At 42.3% G+C, this 19,545-nt stretch overlaps 1 protein-coding gene across 1 annotated transcript in view; it reads left to right on the plus strand.

Moving 5' to 3' along the window:
• CLDN16 (claudin 16) overlaps positions 1 to 17,992 on the plus strand; it is a 68,901-nt gene extending 50,909 nt beyond the window's left edge. The window contains exons 3-5 of the mRNA XM_075338515.1: positions 651 to 815; positions 7,762 to 7,953; positions 17,670 to 17,992. Coding sequence (XP_075194630.1) covers positions 651 to 815; positions 7,762 to 7,953; positions 17,670 to 17,800 — 488 coding nt within the window. The 3' untranslated portion in view covers positions 17,801 to 17,992. The remainder of the gene's footprint in view (positions 1 to 650; positions 816 to 7,761; positions 7,954 to 17,669) is intronic.
• Positions 17,993 to 19,545: the final 1,553 nt, after the last annotated feature.

Raw genomic sequence — 19,545 nt, forward strand, 5'->3', positions numbered from 1 at the left:
GAGTCTGAGAGAGGGAGGGTGAGAGAAGGAGAGAGTTGGAGAGAGGGAGAGAGACAGAGAGTCACTTAGTTACTATTCCAGGTAACGCCGGGTACTACAGCTAGTATAACATATATTGTTACTTATTGGGGAATTTGTTCATTGGTCATTTTACAAGACCACAAACAACCTGAAGATTATATTTTAGAGCTTAAAACTTGTCTTTCCATATGATTGATGTGTCTAACTGTTTCATCTGCTGATCCCTTGACCTTGTTTTCTTTTTTTACCATTGCCAGTGCTGTGTTAAAAGCTTTATATGAGCCTTGGAGCTGCTTATATAATTCCATAAAGCATTGAAACTCCAAAATTACAAGCTATAAACTGTTATCTTTTTCTTACATCCAGCACCTTTGGCTCAGATCCAGCCTAGTCCTCTAAGCGTCACTCTGATCACACTTCAAATTTACTGTAATTTTCTAAAGTGTAATATATCAACAGGGAAGCGTAGATTGTGACAAATGAATTTTTTAGGAACAAAAATCATCGTCACCGACAAGACCTATTCAATATATTTTGTAATTGTCTTACCTGGAATAATATTTGATTCTGAGTAAACCTTTACTATAGGATTTCAGCTGAACTTTATCATATTTTTCTTTTTGTTCCAGTGAAATTAGTTGCAACACGTGGTCTTATGATAACAGCAGATATTCTGGCAGGGTTTGGCTTCATTTTCCTTCTCCTGGGGCTCGACTGTGTCAAATTCCTTACAGATGAATCACACATCAAGTTAAAAATCTGCTATGTGGCTGGAATTACCCTCATTATTGGAGGTAAAGATGGGATAATTAGAACATAATAATGGAAATCACAATATCAGTGTATCAGATTCGTGTATGTTGCTGGAGCAGAGAATTTCTCATTAAAAATCTATTATTAAAGCAATACTGGCAAGTACCGTTGCATTTTGGCATTTTGTACTGCACATTGGATGTGGTTGGCAAATATACCTAACTAGCAAGATATTATGCACTGGTTCAATTAAATAGAATTAGACCTGTGCAGAATACTATACTGGATTGGTATGGTTGTCCTATCAATTTTACTGCCCAGCATGTGAGCATTGCATTAATGCCAGAAGCTCTGACCATACGAGAACAAAATTGTAGAATGTTTAATAGTTCCTAATTGATCTGCCTGGTATAATTCTGACACACACAAGGTTTAAACTTTTATTATTGACAGCCTGATTACAGTTCAAATACACTGCATGCATCGCACCTTGGGCCTTATTAATTAGAAAAGGTGCCCAATATTCCTGGAGGTAGCAGAAGCTTGAAGGGCTTTGGTGCAGCTGCCACTGAGTAGTGATGTGGTCGATAGATCAGAGCCTTGCACATTGTTTTGCCCAACTCTAGAGCTAACAGTTTCCTTACAGCTTTTATAACACTTTATAAAAAATTACTGACTGTTTCAAACCCAAAACTTTTATGTTTATCAATTCCCAGAGAAATCTCACCAACCCCTAGCACAATTCCCCCATTCCACCTCATTAACTAACACATCAGTATTGAGCAGGATTTATATGTAGTGGAGATCCTAAGGAGCTATGGGAGAACCCTTTATGATAATTATCATGCACATTTAATTACGGACCAATATTAAGTCTTTAGTTGCTATAATTCCATTTCCTCTCAGATTTTTCTCATTAAGTAAAGAGTCTTCTATTATGAAAATAATTGCTCAGATTGTTCTGCCGCTATTACGAGGAATATAAAGTGCACCGGACCTTTTCATGTCTGGTAATAAAACAAGGTGTAATAAGAAGTGACTGAAAGTGAAGCTTTCAGCAGGATTTTGCTATGTAAGCTGAGGACAGCATGCTGTAATGGTTAAACAACAAAAAAGCAACTATGCCTCTCATCTGTGTGTGATCTATTGTTTACTTAAACTAATGGTTTTATTACCCTGAGATTTACATTGCTAGATCTAGCTGGCAGATGCACAGGAGACCAACATGTCCCCTGCTGTGATTAAGACCTCACTGTCAATGCACAATGTCCCTGGGCTTAGCTACATGTGCTTAATACTCAATTCTTTGATTTTGTGAGAATGGCTACACCCAGTAATCTATGTGATACATTGTTTGATTCAGAATCTCCTTGCCTACATTATGTTTCTGTCAGAGGAGGTAGCAAAACCTGCTGAGAGATTCCCTTTAACTATGACATAATTTAAATGTTTTTTAAAGTTTGATATTAAAGAGGTTTTCCACTACATTTCTTGATTCTGCCACATATTATTATGTGCCGCCCAAGCAGCAGTCGAACTGCTCAGATCCGGGGTTGCTGTGGCTCGAGGGTCTCCGGACCCGGGAGCTTGCGGCCACTCGAATGTAAAGGGAGTATTTACAGGGGATGAATGTTCATGATGCCACCTTCGGGTTGCGGTAAGGGGAGTACCGCCGCTGCCGAAGGGAGTACCAGGGCAGATGGTGTGGGGGCAGCAAGGTGTTAGTCCCTCCGCAGGTAGGGAAGGCCCCGGATGGTGGGGAAAAGGAGACTTGGTGATTGGGTGGCTCGGCCTTGGGAAAGCAGGGTGCAGGGGTCAGGTTACTCACTGCGGTAGTCTTGGTGTTGGATTAGATGGAATATGCAGACACTCACACACATGGTAAACCAAAGTCTTTAGGTACTGCAGTCTCTGCGGGGGGAACTCGTCCAGGTCCCGCTCCCACCGCTGTCACTTGGTAAGTCCGGAGCCTTGCTTCCGTGCACAAACTGATTGACCATTGTGGCCCCTCAGCTTGAAGCTTTCAGGGCCCTGCTACCCGTGTGTATGGCAGCTGTGCCCTTGATGGCTGGCACTTGGGATTTTAGTGGGTTGTGTGCTTTGGAGATCCATATCCCCCGCGTTGTGCTGATGCCTTCAATCTCTGACCTGTTGGGGAAAGTTCATAAAGAGACTGTCCTCCACAGGTTATTTATCAAGGCGCCTGAAGCTCTTCCCTGATCTAGGGTCCTGTACCCCGCCGTGCTCGGTACCGTTAAGGTAATTGTGCTTTCTGGTGCCGACAGTCCTCCTAGACTGCGCCCGTCAAACCCCTGTCCAGTGTTCCTGATACCGGTCCCCAACTCCTGTGGTCCTGGACCACCATCTGTGAACTAACCTGTCACCTCCCTGGGAGCTACAACTTCCCAACTCCTCATTCTTTGAGGGCCAACTCTCAACTCTCTCATCTCCCCTACCAACAGTCTGCCTGACCCCTAGGTGGGCGGCCATGCTCCAACTTGACCAACCCACTGGTGTGTCTGTACAGGTCATGGTGTGAGGTGTGGTTGGGATTTGTAGTGCGGATGTTAGTGACACCGTTGTTCGGAACGTGGAAACATGGGGGGTTGGCCCTGCACCCTGGGTGACAGGATGCAGTTCCCTGTAGCACTCTGATGTATTCAGGGGCGCTACAATTACAGCCCCAAGTACAAAATTTTATAAATACCTTGCTGTCCCATGTGTTGTTGGACTTGTCCTTCCATTACTGATCATGTGATGAGATTCCTTTTATTTCATGTGTCGTCAGACATATAGCTATTCTGGTTGTCAGAACGAGTGTCACGGGGGTGCTACAAGGTACTGCATCCCCACTAGGATAATCACTTAGTGACTCCCCTAAAGAAATCACTGAAATGTCAAAACGTCTTAAAACATTATTTTATTATAACACTTAAAATCAATGACAGTATACATTCAGCAAAATAGGGCAGTGAGAATCACAAGTACGAATCCCTCCTAACAGGGGAGGGGTGAGTGCGGGCACACCGAAAACATTAGTACAGGTCAATTATAAAGCAAAATAACCTCATGCCGATACACTGCCAATCACATAGTCCATTTAACCAATGAATTAAAGTCAACCAAGAGTCTCAGATATAGTTACAGACTGCCCTATTTTGCTGACTGTATACTGTCATTGATTTTAAGTGTTATAATAAAATAATGTTTTAAGACGTTTTGACATTTCAGTGATTTCTTTAAGGGAGTCACTAAGTGATTATCTATATGTATATGATGTCGTTAAAAGGATGATAAGATGTGGTATCTGTGGTGTTTGTTATCCCCTCCAGGATGCAGGGCCTACCCCTTAGGGACCCAGGACCCCAGTGACGGTAACACCAAAACCCAGGTAATCCAAGTTTTCCCCAACAATCCCACATACAATGGTACCCAGCTAGGGTGGGACCAATGGATGGCCGCCTAGAGATGGAGCCACTCTAGTCCATTAGTTGACCAGGTGGGAGGGGCAGTCTGTGGAGAGTAGTCAGAGAAGAAATGCAGTGACAGCGGAGAGTTGAGTAGTGACTGTAAAGGTGTGAAGGTGTAAGTGAAATGACACCCTCACTCGGGTTAACAGAGACCTGGTACCCAGGAGAAGTGGTTGATGCAGGAGTACTCCTGGAACTACGCACCGATGGGGTACAGGACCCTAGGACAGGAAAGAACTTCAAGCCGACCTTTTAACACCTGCACAGCAAAGGGAACCATCAAGGACCTTGCTGACCCTAAAGAATCTGGAGACTCAGTAGCAAAGGGAGAACTGGGGACAGCACCAGAGACTTCAACCACACAGGGTTCACGCTACCGTCTGGCAGACAGAAGTGGACAAACCACAGAATGGGGACCCCCAGTGTTCTATACCACGGGGACCCACTTACCAAAGACAGGTGCAGGGGAAGAAGGTACCAGAGGAAACAAGACTGGCACTGGGATGAAGGGAACCTGGAGGCGAAACCAGCCAGCCTCGGGAACCAGATAACATCTCAAGTGAGTAGACCAGTTGCACTGAATACCTGTCTGGACTCCCTTTTTCCAATGCTTACTGCACCATACACCCGCTGGGGCAAAAGCCTACTTGCGGAGAGACTACCATACTAGCTGCCAATACTATCAGCCCCAGTAGAGATGTTCTGCAGTGGCGGCTCCCTACACTTAGCTGCAACACCGCAAGTGGCGTCATGTATAAACTTTATTCAACAAACCCCTGTAAATATCCCCATTACAAAAAGAGCCCAGGGCACGGAACTGGGTAACGGCCACCAATGTAACATTCCCAATAGAGACTCTGCCCGGAACCGAGTACCCCATACTCCTGGGTGCTACATTGGGCAATTCAGAAGCAGTTACTCCATAGCCCCGGGCCACTTCTGCCATAGCTGGCACCTCTTGCAATTGAAGCTTCTGCCCCAACCTCTAAGAATCTCATATCAGGGTTATGACATAAACGTTATCTCAGCGCCTGTCTCAGATAAGGATCCCTCAGGCCTGCGACCAGCTGGTCCCTTAACACTTCATTCAGCAGTCACTTATACTCTCCATCACTCTTCTTAGTGATGTGGTCTGTTACCTAATACCCTGCAGAGCATTTACGTACTGGGCCACTGTCTCTTCTTCCCTCTGAATCTGACAGAATAAATAAATACGTAAATTATCCAAGTCAGTCTTATCACTGTGCATGTCTTCTAAGATCTTGATCACTTTATCTATAGTATCAGGGTCTCTAGGTTGTCTGAACATAAGCATCTGTTGGGCCTCTCCATCTAGCGTCAACGAGGCTATCTCTGCCTGTAAGGTAGGTGTCATTGAGTACATACATAGCACACTTTTTAGTCGATCAAGCCAGTCCTACTTCCTTAAACTGTGTCCTGTAAATTTTGGTATGTTGCTAAGCATAGCCCCAAAAGGAAGGCTGCTCCTTGTCGATTTGGTCATCGACTGATATACCATTTCTGCACGTGAGTGATGCACCCTGCTGACTACACAAAATGTAGAATTCTGCAGGTGGTCAGATTCAACGTCGTAGAAAATGAGGAGGGAGTGATGACTGAGCCAAGAATGGTTTATTAACTAAATACAAATTAAGGATTAGGAAGGATAATGATATGACAGTATTATTTGCACAGTATCATTGCCCAGTACAGCTAACCGTCACCATCAGCGTTATCGTACTCTGAAACATCTGCAAGTAAAATATTACTAAGGATGATCGAATACCTCAAATATTCGGCAACGCCCGTATTCGCCGAATCGGTCACTGCTATTCGACTATTTGCGAATATTTAATGCGCAATGTAAGTCTATAGGAAACCCGAATAGTTGCTGAATAGCAACTATTCGGGCTTCCCATAGACTTACATTGCGCATCGAATATTCGCATAGCGGGGACCTATTCATTGGATATTCGCAAAGCCGAATATTGCCGAATATTTCTGATATTCGATCATCCCTAAACATTACCATCTGCTGGCCAAAAATGGAAAAACAAAAAACATTATCAGAAATATTAGAAACAGGAACTAAAGAATAGACTGTATTTCCTCTGGGGGAAGGAAGAAGAAGAGACACCAGGTGACTCATGCGATGCAGTTACTAAATATAAAAGGCAGGGCCAGGCCCAGAATAGAAGTTGACACCAAAACCTCCATTAGTAAGAACAGGTGTCAGTGAAGCCAGATTTCCTGAATGACCCAAGCTGAGAGGAAGATCTGTGACCTAAGAAGAAAGGGTGATCGCTAACCCTAGCTGAGAGGAAGATCTGTGACCCATGCCAGTAGAGGCCTGAAACTTGTTCCCGGAGCAGAGTCATAATCGATGCTAGTAGGCGAATTGTAAGTAACACCTCTAGAAGTGCTTGAGAGTCCTGACTTCATGGTCAAGCCACAGTCAAGGTCCAGAGCTCTCGATTTGGGGGTCAAGCTGCAGACTACACCGATCAAGTTTCACTCTCTCACTTTCATGGTCAAGCCGCAGACTATGCCTGGCAAAATCCAGAGCTGAGCCGTTGGTTCCTGCAAAGAGATACAGTATTGAGTGGGGACTGAGGCTGCACTTTAGAGAGCCAAGGGAGCCAGCCTGCATAGGGTGTGAGGAAACCCCCCCATTTGGACTTGTGGCCTAGCAAGTAACCTCTTTGACCCTTCTAGGGCGGGCATTGTTAAGTTAAGTAGACTACAGTAACAAACAGGGGCACTGACATCTCCCTGCTATAGGGATCTAGAGTGTGATAACGCCAGTGATGACCGTTAGTAAGTGATAATGGGTAAAGATACTGTGTAAATAATACTGTGATTGTATTTCAGATAGCTTTTTTGCTGATTTATCCTATGTGAAGGACTTTGATTTACCACTGTTACATGTGTCATATCATTAGCTTTCCTAATCCTTAACTGGTAAATAGTTAATAAACCATTGTTGGTTTAGTCACCATTGCCTCCTCATTCTCTGCGCCATTGCATCTAACCAATCAGCAGAACTCTACATTAGAAAAAATGATCAGCTTGGGCTTGTGTACTTTTGGAGCTTGTGAACATGTCTGCTGCACTCTCCTGCTTAGAAGAACAAACTGAATACTTTATGCAAGTGGCAGTATGGAACTGCTGAATGAGGTGAGAGAGATTTAGGCAGAAATGCAGGGGCCATGTAAATGCTGGCATCAGGCTAGTGAAAGGAAAGATGGGAAGTGTAGCAAAAAAGAAGTTAAGGGACAGAAAACACTGGATGGAAAAAATTTTGCTCATGACAAGAGGGGAGGATCCCGATAAAAGACAGCCTAAAAGGTATATGGTAGACATTATCCTTATACAATTATAGCCTAATCAGGTTAGACTATTGGATAAGCTTTATTATGTGCACATTCTTTTCATACTTATGATTTGTCTACAGTTGATCCAATTTTTCAGTATTATATATGTGCTTGTGTTATCTGTGGCACTTCTGTTCCTCCAGGTGTTCCCGGGATCATTGGTTCCGTATGGTACGCTATTGACGTTTACGTAGAGCGTTCAAGCTTGATAATAAACAATGTCTTTCTTGGAATACAATATAAGTTTGGCTGGTCTTGCTGGCTTGGAATGGTTGGATCCCTTGGATGCTTTTTATGTGGTGCGCTACTCATTTCTTGTCATCACTTTTTTAAAGGTAAACATATTTCATATGTACTATTACTACATCTACATGATTTGTATTCATACTGTAAATTTTTAGAATCAAAGAATATTTGTGTTCTTCATTGTTTGTTATGTAGGCTTGTTGAAGTTGCTTTAGTTAATGTGGAGAATCAGACGCTTGTTCTGTCTGGAAAGCCTCTAATTCAGTACTTATACTACAGTAGTCAGAGGAAATTAAATAAAGTGGAGGTTAACTTCTGCCCCATGACTCCATTATATTAAAGGGAACCTGTCAGGTCCCTTTTGCCCTCCAACCAGTAGCATTCACACCTGTATGATTAAATTCCCTGCCTAACCAGCCCTGTATAAGGTTATTCACTTAATTCAATGTTTTAAAAAACTATTTATAACCTCCACTTTTCCTATACTAATTAGGGCCTTGACTAGTCATTGGGGCGTTAGACTGGTCAGCCATCTTGACACATAATTTCCCTGGTCCGTCATATGGCCAGCCCCTGAAATCTTGTGCGTGCTGGGGGCTCATTTTGGCAGCGTCACTGCGCTTCTGAAGCTAAGTGAATGCGTCCTGGCTTCAGAAAGTGCACTGTGCGTGCTTGGAAAAGCTTAAACAAATCCTGGCTTAAACATTGCTGCTCTTAATGATTCAGGGCTACAGTATTAAAAAAAAAATCATAGTGGTTGCGGCTGTTTGATAAATATGGCATATTTTAAAAATGTGTAGTCTATGTTTACGCTTTCAGTTGATTTACTTTGTGTCTTAAATTTGTCCCACAATTTTGACACATGTTTTTAGTGCACAGTTTTGCATATAACCCTTTTCTACCAAGCCACACCCATTTTCAGCTAAACCATACCCCTTGGAGGAAAAGGCAAAGAAAGTGTCTAAAAACATAAAAAACATGGTACAAGGGATGAAAGATAGTTTATTTTTTTGCTCTATTCTGCTGTATTCAGCTTGAAAAATCTCTCCCGTTGTATGAGATATGATCACTTAAGAATTGATTTTAATGCTTTGGAAATAATTCTAAATGAGGACGCACAGTCATTTAATGATTATTTCCTCAAATGTGTTTGAAATCGCATTACAAGCCCCTTACTAATAAATTGTTATATTTAGATCAGTGCTAATATCTTTTCTTTTTTGATCCCTTGTCCAGTACATTCTTGTCGGTAGACTGCATTGGCTGCTGGTGGAAAGGCATGATTCCTTTCATGTCCATCAGCCTTTATTGAAAACCATGCACATGCACAATTTCATCATTCTCCATAGCTGCTGCTGCTGAATGTCAGAAGACTGCCCTAAACACTTTACTACCGTGTTTTTCCAAAAATAAGACACTGTCTTATACTTTTTTTTGCCCCCAAAAAAATCACTTGGGCTTATTTTTGGAGGAGGTCTTATTTTTGAAGAAACACAGTTGGGGGTAAGTTTACCCCCCCAAAAAAACACCCCCCCCCATCCCAGGAGACTCATACCAGAACCTGGACGGCTGAGTGACTCCGAAGTCCTCCCTGTGATCTCTGGCAGCCGCTGCCAGCAAGTATGCTGCACGCTGCCTCCTGCTGCTGGACGGACATACACACATACTCATAACACAGACACTCATACACACACATCACATATCACACACACACACACACACACACACACATTCATCCAGTGGTACAGAGTACGCACGTTAGGTTATACCTGTCAGGAGCCCGTACATTCTAGCATCTATCACGGTCGCAGGGATGGGAGGAAGTCGCGTGTCCCAGGTCCTTGCGCTCCACCGCGCGGCTTCTCAAGATCGCTATCACTGGATGTAGTGAGTGTGTGTGTGATATGATGTGATGTGTGATTGTGTGTGTGATGTGATGTATGATTGTGTGTGTGATGTGATGTGTGCAGGGTTGCGATCGCTACAGGTCCTGCCGCTCAGCGTCTGGTCAGTGTGATTGCAGGGTGTCCACTTTCTATAATGAAGTATCCTGCAGTATCTTTAATTTTTTTGAGCTGCACGGACACTTCATTATTAAACCTCAACTAGGGCTTATTTTCGGGGGAGAGCTTATATTTAAGCCTTGCTCTGAAAATCTTAAAATCCCTGCTAGGGCTTATTTTTGGGGGAGGGAAAAACACGGTATGAAGAACATAGGTGCAAAAATCAAAAATATATCACAGGGTGTGGATACAGAGTTAGTTTGTCTGATTAGAAAGTCAGAAAAAAATACAAAAAAAACTCATAAAAATATTACCTTAGAAAATAATTAAAAAGCACCTTGATAGTGCTTTTTCATTAACTATTTTCTAATAAAATAATATTTTTATGAGTTTTTTGTATTTTTTTCTGTGAATTTCTGAGGAACATAGGTGCCCATCTACTAATAACATATTAGTGAGTGACCAAAAAATACTTTTTTATGAAATAGAGTAAATAAAATATCACCACATTTAGAGCATGTTGCATTTTTAAAAACTTCCTTAAAAAATTAACCTAAAGTGAGTAAAAACATGTCAAAATTGAAAGTGTCTGTAATGTGCTTAACATGTCCATATTGTATAACAGCTCCTCCTGCAGCATTTTTATTAAGACTTTATTGACATGTCCACTTTTTTTGCATACAAGATTAAAAAGGGTAATTTTTCAACATTGTGCTCGATTTAGGTTGTGTCAATTTTTGCCATCAGTATGGCAGCCATGTCTCTCGTATTCGATAAAACAAACAATAAGAAAATTCCAAGCTTTTCATCCCCATTATACTAAAAAAATAGACAGCGCTTGGACAATACATGGATGTATTGTTCTTTTTTTTTCCAGAAACCCATAGATGTGAATGGTTAATCTGTTTTTTATTTTATTTATTTGAGAGGTGCATTTTATTCATTTTTTCAGTCATTTGACAAATCCCATGGACTATGGAATACAACGGATAGTGAAAATCGAATGCAAAAATTTGTTTTCGATTTTAGGCTAACCTTTTATTTGGCGAACATTGGAATAAGCCAAGTTCCATCCTATGATTGTCTTAGAAGTATGAGAATGTATAATATGTGGCATTTCTTTTTGCCAAAGACTAACTTTAAATTTTAATATACAGTGCCTTGTGAAAGTATTCAGCTCCCTTGAATTTTTCAACCTTTTCCCACATTTCAGGCTTCAAACATAAAGATCAAAATGTTAATGTTGTGGTAAAGAATCAACAAGTGGGACACAATTGTGAAGTTGAACGAAATGTATTGCTTATTTTAAACGTTTTTTAAAAATAAATAACTGAAAAGTGGTGAATGCAATATTATTCGTCCCCTTTACTTTCAGTGCAGCAAACTCACTCCAGAAGTTCATTGAGGATCTCTGAATGATCCAATGTTGTCCTAAATGACTGATGATGATAAATATAAGCCCCCTGTGTGTAATCAAGTCTCCGTAGAAATGTACCTGCTCTGTGATAGTCTCAGTGTTCTGTTTAAAGCATAGATAGCATCATGAAGACCAAGGAACACAACAGGCAGGTCCGTGATACTGTTGTGGAGAAGTTTAAAGCTGGATTTGGTTACAAAAAAAAGATTTCCAAATCTTTAAACATCCCAAGGAGCACTGTGCAAGTGATCATATTGAAATGGAAGGAGTATCATACCACTGCAAATCTACCAAGACCAGGCCGTCCATCCAAACTTTAATCTCAAACAAGGAGAAGACTGATCAGAGATGCAGCAAAGAAGCCCATGATCATGCTGGATGAACTGCAGAGATTTACAGCTGAGGTGGGAGAGTCTGTCCATAGGATAACAATCAGTCATACACTGCACAAATCTGGCCTTTATGGAAGAGTGGCTAGAAGAAAGCCATTTCTCAAAGATATCCATAAAAAGTGTCATTTTCAGCTTGCCACAAGCCACCTGGGAGACACACCAAACATGTGGAAGAAGGTGCTTTGGTCAGATGAAACCAAAATAGAACTATTTGGGCACAATGCCAAACGATATGTTTGGCGTAAAACCAACACAGCTAATCACCCTGTACACATCATCCCCATTGTCAAACATGGCGGTGGCAGCATCATGGTTTGGGCCTGCTTTTCTTCAGCAGGGACAGGGAAGCTGGTTAAAATATTCAGGAAGATGGATGGAGCCAAATACAGGACCATCCTTGAAGAAAACCTGTTGGAGTCTGCAAAATACCTGAGAGTGGGACGGAGATTTGCCTTCCAACAAGACAATGATCTCAAACATAAAGCAACATCTACAATGGAATGGTTCACAAATAAACATATCCAGGTGTTAGAATGGCCAAGTCAAAGTCCAGACCTGAATCCAATCGAGAATCTGTGGAAAGAGTGAAAACTGCTGTTCACAAACGCTTTCCATCCAACCTCACTCAGCTCGAGCTATTTTCAAAGGAAGAATGGGAAAAAATTTCAGTCTCTCAATGTGCAAAACTGATAGACACATACCCCAAGCGACTTGCATCTGTAATTGCAGGAAAAGGTATTTCCCCATCTTATTGAAGCCTATAAGGAAAATCTACACATAAAATACACGTTTACTGCATGAAAAATTGACATGTTGCATATTTTTAAATTAAAAGTCACTTTTAACAGCAGAAAAACACATAGTGGGTAGGTATAAGAATTACGTTCTCCATCTTCTCCCCACCTGTGATCCAATGTTTACATGCAAGAGAACTGGACCACAGTTGTCATAAGTGCATCGCGTCCTGCTGTGTCCTTGATGGGGATTAGGATCACAAGATCTCAGCGTTGACAGATCCATTATAGAATCTGCTGATTTTGAGTAGGAGCGTATTTAATTTAATTTGGTGCTAAAGGCGTTAAGGGCTCTTTTTTGTCCTGCTGAGATTAACTTGTATCTGTTAATCTCAGCTGCAGCCACACCCTTTCGCTATATAAACTCACTCCTAACGCTCTCCTATGCTGGCTATAGCTCTTTCTTTAACTGACCACTATGAAGGAGCCTGAAGAAGCTGAGCGGTTGTTTCTGCTGCAAATGAGAAGCTTATCACTTGAATAGCTGTGGAGAACTATTTGTTGTGTCTTTCCCTTCTTTGTGTTACCTTCGTCATGTTGTTTTATTGTAGTGGTGAGACTAGCGTGTCACTAGTCAGGGTAAGTTCTGGGTCAGCAGGTGCCTAGGCACGTGATGGTGCATGGGGGGAAGGATTTGTCTTGGAATATTAGGGAGTTGAGGGATCAGCGTCAGGTGAGTGTTAGATGGTGACCTCACTTCCTATCCCTAGTGCCAGGGCCATTAGTTGTATTGTTTCCCTGGTGTACCCTTTATGTTGGTCGCTCACTTAGTGTCCTCTTCTCCCTGGCATGACAAACACTGCTCTGGGTTTGAGCCAAGTGTCATTAGCATTGCCAAAGGATTTTCCGTATAGGACTTGGGGAAAAAAAACACCTGAAAGAAAAAATGCATGCTACACAGTTTATTGCAAGAAGCAAACAAAAAATGGTAATTATTTACAAAGATCTACAAAAATACTATACGTGAAGAAAGTAGAAGGGATAATACCCGTGTGAGCGCTAATACTGTCGATTAACATAATGTTTTTCTTGCCTTTTAGTCCCTCGAATACATTGCACATAAAGACATATCATTCATTCTGGAATTTTAGATTAGATCAGCAAATTTAAGTTCCTGTATTTTCAGCTATTGGTTCTGCCTGCTGCTTTGATAAATGGTGTAGTGAACTTGATCCACAACTCATATTAAAACCTGCTCTTAAGCATTATTCAACAAAAATTCAGTATTCAGAAAGCAATTTATTTCCAACATTTAGGCACTTATTTGCCAAAGTTGACTTCAGGAAAGCTATCAGAAAAAATGAATACATTTACTATTTTGTAAAGGTTTGAAGGGACAAGCGAATTGATATAGAGTTATTAGATTTATTTATACGTTGCCATCATTTCATTATTTTATATGTATACTGATGATTAACTTTGGTATTCAGCCATTATAAGGACTCAGTGTAACAGAATTACAGATTTGTGTGCTGTGGATCAAGATTCCCAGACTCATGGATTCCATGAGCCCATAATGTATCTCCATGGGGATTGGATTTTGTGTAGAGGCATAGGGAGCGAGAATCATGTGCAGAGAAAACAAACTATGATATCATTTGACACATATGTTATGACGGTAGCCCCTCTAGCGTGCCTCTAGGGGAGAACATCTTCTCAAAGCAAATGACAACACAGAATGTTTTTAGAGGGTGGTGATAATACCTCCCAACTTTACAGAACAAAAAGAACAACGTATGCAGTACAGCAGTCTGGTGCCCTGTTGATGAATGCCAGCATTTCAGCCCACTGTGTGAGATGTCAATGCCCTTTCCTCGAAGAGTACTATTGTACCGCCCCCACGTCAGTGGCCGAGCCGCTCGGATTCGGAGCCGCGGTGGCTCAAGGAGTCTCCGGATCCTGGGGGGTCCGCACGGATATTTCAATTAAAAGAAGAAGGGGGGTATGTACAAGGGAGATAGAAAGTTCGTGATGCCATCCACGGTGTGTAGTAATGTGAGGGACCACCGCTGCCGTTGGGGAGTCCGGTGACGGTGGTATGGCAGCCTGATGTTTAACCCCTCCATGAGTATGGGGTTTGTGTCCCTGGGCCCGTTTGATGATTGGCATTTGGGTGCCGTGGGAGATAGGAACAGGGGTTTTCAGTGAACTCACTCAGTCCATGAATAACAACACTGACAGCTTGTAAACCAGAATTCTGAGCACCACTGCAGCTTGTAGGGAGCACGCTTGGGTCCGTGCCTTTGGTGTCATTGTTAGCCTGTGGCCCTGTCCTTGGCACCTTTGTCACTGTTGGGCCCTTGGGTATGAAACTCCTCGGGTCCCGTTCACCCATATGGCTAACGGAGTGAGCTTGCCCTCAGGGTTCATGCGTAGGATTTCTTTGGACTGTATTGAGAAAGTCCTATCCCATCGTGCACTAGTACCCCGATTTTGGAGAGGGTTGGGGATGAATCTTGAAGTCTTCACCCCTGTTGGGTAAATTACCGGAAGACGTGAAGCTACTTTCCGACCTAGGGTCCACGTACCCCGTCGTGCCCTGGGCCCTGCCCGGTGATAGCTCAAGGCCACCAGCTGCCCTCCTCGGCTGTCCGTGTTCCCTGACACTATCCCCTGCGACCGGGGTTCCAGCTCCTATCAGGCCCAGACCAACGTCTGCCACCTAGTACTCAAGAGCCCTGCTCCTCCTGTGACCTCTCCACTCGAGAGTCACTTCCTCCTCCTATCCTCACTTCAGCTCCACTCTCTCCACTTTAGCTCAACTATCACTTTGCTCACCTTCCCCTCAGCAACCCCCCATGTAGGCGGCCCTATTCCCTTCAGGCCCCCCAATGGTGTGTCTGGTGGATAAAGTGTAAAGTGTTCCTAGGATTTTGATTAGCTAAGCTGTTAGCAACACCAAAGGACCAGGACCCGTAACCTAGTGGTGGATACTGTGCAGAAGGGCAGGTTGCACAATACCCTGTGATGACCTGATAGGCCAGGGCGTCACACTGTGGTGGGACGAAACACGTTGGGAGGAATGTGGGACAGTTAAAGGGACGGTCACAAGTAGGATGAGATGTGGACCGCCCTTGTAAGTGTGGGAGTTTGTGGGTTATATGGCACTTTTGTCCAGATCTCGAATTTTGATGCCCACGTACAACTCTGGCTACTGATGACAGATAATAGAAACCCTCGGATTGGTGAAACATTTATAATTTTATCAATGCTATAATATAATTCGCTAAGGGGCTTCTTTTGGCTATCTATTTTAGACCACTGTCCCTCTGATAGCTATAGGTGCATATATATCCCCTCCCAGGCCCAAGTACAATTTATTGTCTTTGGTGGTTTACCAAATATATTGAAAATTGTATTATACCCAATGTGAGTGGAAATAGTTTTTTTTCCCAAATATAGTCTGTATAACATCAGATTGATAGGTCTATCAATTCACATTGCGTATTTTTTGTATAGTGCACCTTATTTTAGGGCATCCGTATATAGTTTTCAATATGATTAGTGTGTTATTTTACACAGGTATAATTTTAGAATATATTATTAAAGGTTATGTTTTAACTTATTTCCTCACTTGGTGCTTTTGTTTGGTATTTTGATACTCTGTGAGGTATTTACTTGTCCTAGGAACACTATTTTTCGTGTACCCTGCTGTTGTTAATATGCTGTTATATTATTCTAATTTGACTAATGTACACTGACATGCATGCCTGTTGCATTTGTTGTTTTTGGGGCATATCATTTCTAAGTCGGTCTATTTTTGGAAAAGGGGAGGTCATGTTAAAAAATAAACTAAATAATTTAATAAAGGAAGGTATTTTACTCTGAAGGAGATGGGATGGAGGAGGTAGAAGATGTTACTCAAATGCCTTGTTGTGTTATTGGTGGTAGTATTGGCAATGGCCACAATAGTAGTGTTGCCACCGGCAACCGAGGGAAGAAAGAGGGGTTCAAGGAGTTGGAAATTCCTCACACTGACACAACTATTAGCCAGTCAGGGATGATAATGATGAAGATAATTGTGTGGTGGACATGAACTGGTAACCAGATCAAAGTAATGAGGAAGTGATGTCATCTGAGATGGAGAATGGTGTCATCAGTAATCATAACCTAAGTGAACGATCAGCCCAAAGATCTACCAGGGTCTAATATGCTCCTTTTGCGGTTAGCTTGGGAGCAGGTGATGCCAAAACTGCTATTGGCGGAGGATACTCAATGAGCCAGAAAGATATGATTGTGGTGTTGGTGAGTCCTATGTCTGGTTATCTTGGGTGTGGAAATTCCATTTCATGTCGCACACAGACCCATCTATTGCAGCCACAAAATAAGAATAACCTGGCACAATCCATCTAGTAACTCAGGCTCTCCATGAGCACATGAAGCAGGATTACTTACTTACATTGGAAAAATAAACTAGCCAGCAATCTGAGCAAGCCTCATGTGATCCTCCTCCTTCTCCTTGAGATTCTCTTGGTTGTTGTCATAATCATCATCTTCATCATCTACCTTCCACCTCTTCCTTTGTTGGATAACAAGTTATTCATACTGTAAATTCATTAGTTTTCTAGTAGTATGTATCTGTGGAAAGAAAACTCCCACATGTCTAAGTTGAAAAAAGTCTCTAGCGTGGGCTGCTCCTTGGAATTTTCTGTCAACAGCAGAAATTATGGCCAGGGAAAGCACATGTCTTCCATGTCCTACTGTTTTGAACCCTGGAAATGTATTAACACAAGCCGGCCAGGTAGTGAATGGTGACACCTCTACACTTCCGGAACTAAATTTACCTACTTCACGTCTTCTACATTCTTCTCCATGGAAATCTCTCTGAGCAAAAGGACAGAACATTGTATAAAATGTTACACTGAATGAGCACTTATAGGCTGCAGTCAATACAGTTTCGTCAGATGGAGCAGCTCCATCTGACTGAAGTTTGAAGGCTTCATTCAATCAGTCGCTGCTGATTAGCTGCAGTGATCAGGTGACGTAACAATTCCACATGACAGGCAGGAATCGCAAATTTCAGAATGAGCATTGGTTCAGGCGGGAAGTACGGAATATGATTTTTTATGTGATGTAGGACACATAAGCAGTTAAGAAGGAAAAAATAAATAAATTGCATAAACATAAGTTATAACATCGTATATTTGTAAAGTTCCTTAAGTTGTTACAGAAGTTCATTTATGTATATATTTATTGCAGAAGCAAGATATGCAAGGAATCATTCATATTCTTCTAGGAAAACTTATCTTCGTGCAAGAAGTTCTGTAACCAAGTTTTCATCTCCTCAGACAGAAACTGCAAAGATGTATGCTGTGGGTACAAGAGTGTAATTCAACAGGTCCATCACTTTGAGCACAATTCTATGTTTTCTTCAGAGGACAGCAAACAGTTGAAGTGTCTGGAATGTGTCTAAAAACCTTCAATTTGCACCTAATTTGAATGTTATCTACTGCTTTTATGGCACTGAACTGTGATGTGAATGTGTTACATAAAAAAATGGATACAAGTACTTTTTAAAAATAAACATAGTCAACATTGTTACACTTGGCAATATACCACTGTTATAGTCAGCAATAATTGGGCCAATTAATCAAAGGATTGAGAATCCAAAATGTCTACACTATATCAACTATGACGAATAATGAGAGAGATAGCTTGGGGTTCAGCTCTGAGGGAGGGGGGATCTAAATGGGCCCCTAACCAGATAACCCTCGTGTATAACTATGGTGGTGCAGCCTAATCATAGGCCATTCGTCCCGGACTGACATAACAACTTCTTTCAGTCACGACTCATCTGTAGAGATTACAAAAAAAGACTCAAATGATTTCTCATTTCCTTCACCGCCCCATCAATTTCCAACCTGCACAAACTATTTGTCCTGCCATCTTCCCAATGCTGAGCCGCTGCTACCATGTGTCCCTGTGACTGATCCTCTTAGGGTCCCACATAATGTCCATTACTGTGCCTCTTACAACGTAAAATGCCTGTTGGTGACCTCTGGATGGTAAAATAATGCCTAGAAAACATTAATGTCCGGTGCAAGTACCCAAGAAAAAAGCGCCCACATTTTGCTCACTAAAAAGTAATAATGCTCCCAGTGTGCCCATTTCACAATCACAATACACTGAGTGACCCTATAATAACAATGCTTCATTAGTGCCTATTTAACTTTTAATAATGTCTCCTGAGCCCCCCATATATAGTTCCGCTCAACACAGCATAATGCCCCCCACAGCTTCTTATATACAGCCCCACAGTAGTCCCCCACTGTATGATGGCACCCAGTACCTCCCTCACCGTATAATGGCCTTCCGTAGCAACCACTATATAATGATCCCCAGTAGCCCTCCAACTCAAAGATGGCACCAAGTAGCTCTCCCACTATATGATTCCTATTCACACTCTATGATGTTCCACAGTATTTCTCTCACACTATATAATGGTCCCCAGTATTTCCCTTACACTGTGTCATGGACCCCAGTATTTCTCCCACACTGTAAGATGGGCCCCCAGTATTCCACCCACACTGCATTTGGCCCCCAGTATTCTCTCCATACTGTATCATGACTCCCCCCATATTTCCTCCATGCTGTACCATGGCTCCCAGTATTCCCCCCACATTGTATCATGGCCCCCGGTTTTCCCCCAACACTGTATGATAGCCCCCAGTATTCCCCCCACACTGTATCATGGTTCCCCTGTATTTCCTTCACACTGTATGGTGGCCTCCAGTATTCCCCCCACACTGTATCATGACTCCCCTGTATTTCCTTCACACTGTATGGTGGCCTCCAGTATTTCCCCCATACTGTATCATGGCTTCCCTGTATTTTCTTCACACTGTATGATGGCCTCATGTGTTCCACCCACACTGGATAATCGCCCCAGTATTTCTTCCACACTGTATTATGGCCTCTAGTATTATCCTCACACTGTATGGATGACTCCGAGTATTCCCCCACACTGTAATATGGTCCACAGTATTTCCTCCACATTGTATGATGGCCACTAGTATTTTGCCACACTATATGATGGTGCCCATTATTACCCCCACACTATATCTTGGCCCCCAGT

Source organism: Anomaloglossus baeobatrachus, chromosome 3 (genome assembly GCF_048569485.1).
Source record: "Anomaloglossus baeobatrachus isolate aAnoBae1 chromosome 3, aAnoBae1.hap1, whole genome shotgun sequence".
Taxonomy (NCBI): Eukaryota; Metazoa; Chordata; class Amphibia; order Anura; family Aromobatidae; genus Anomaloglossus; species Anomaloglossus baeobatrachus.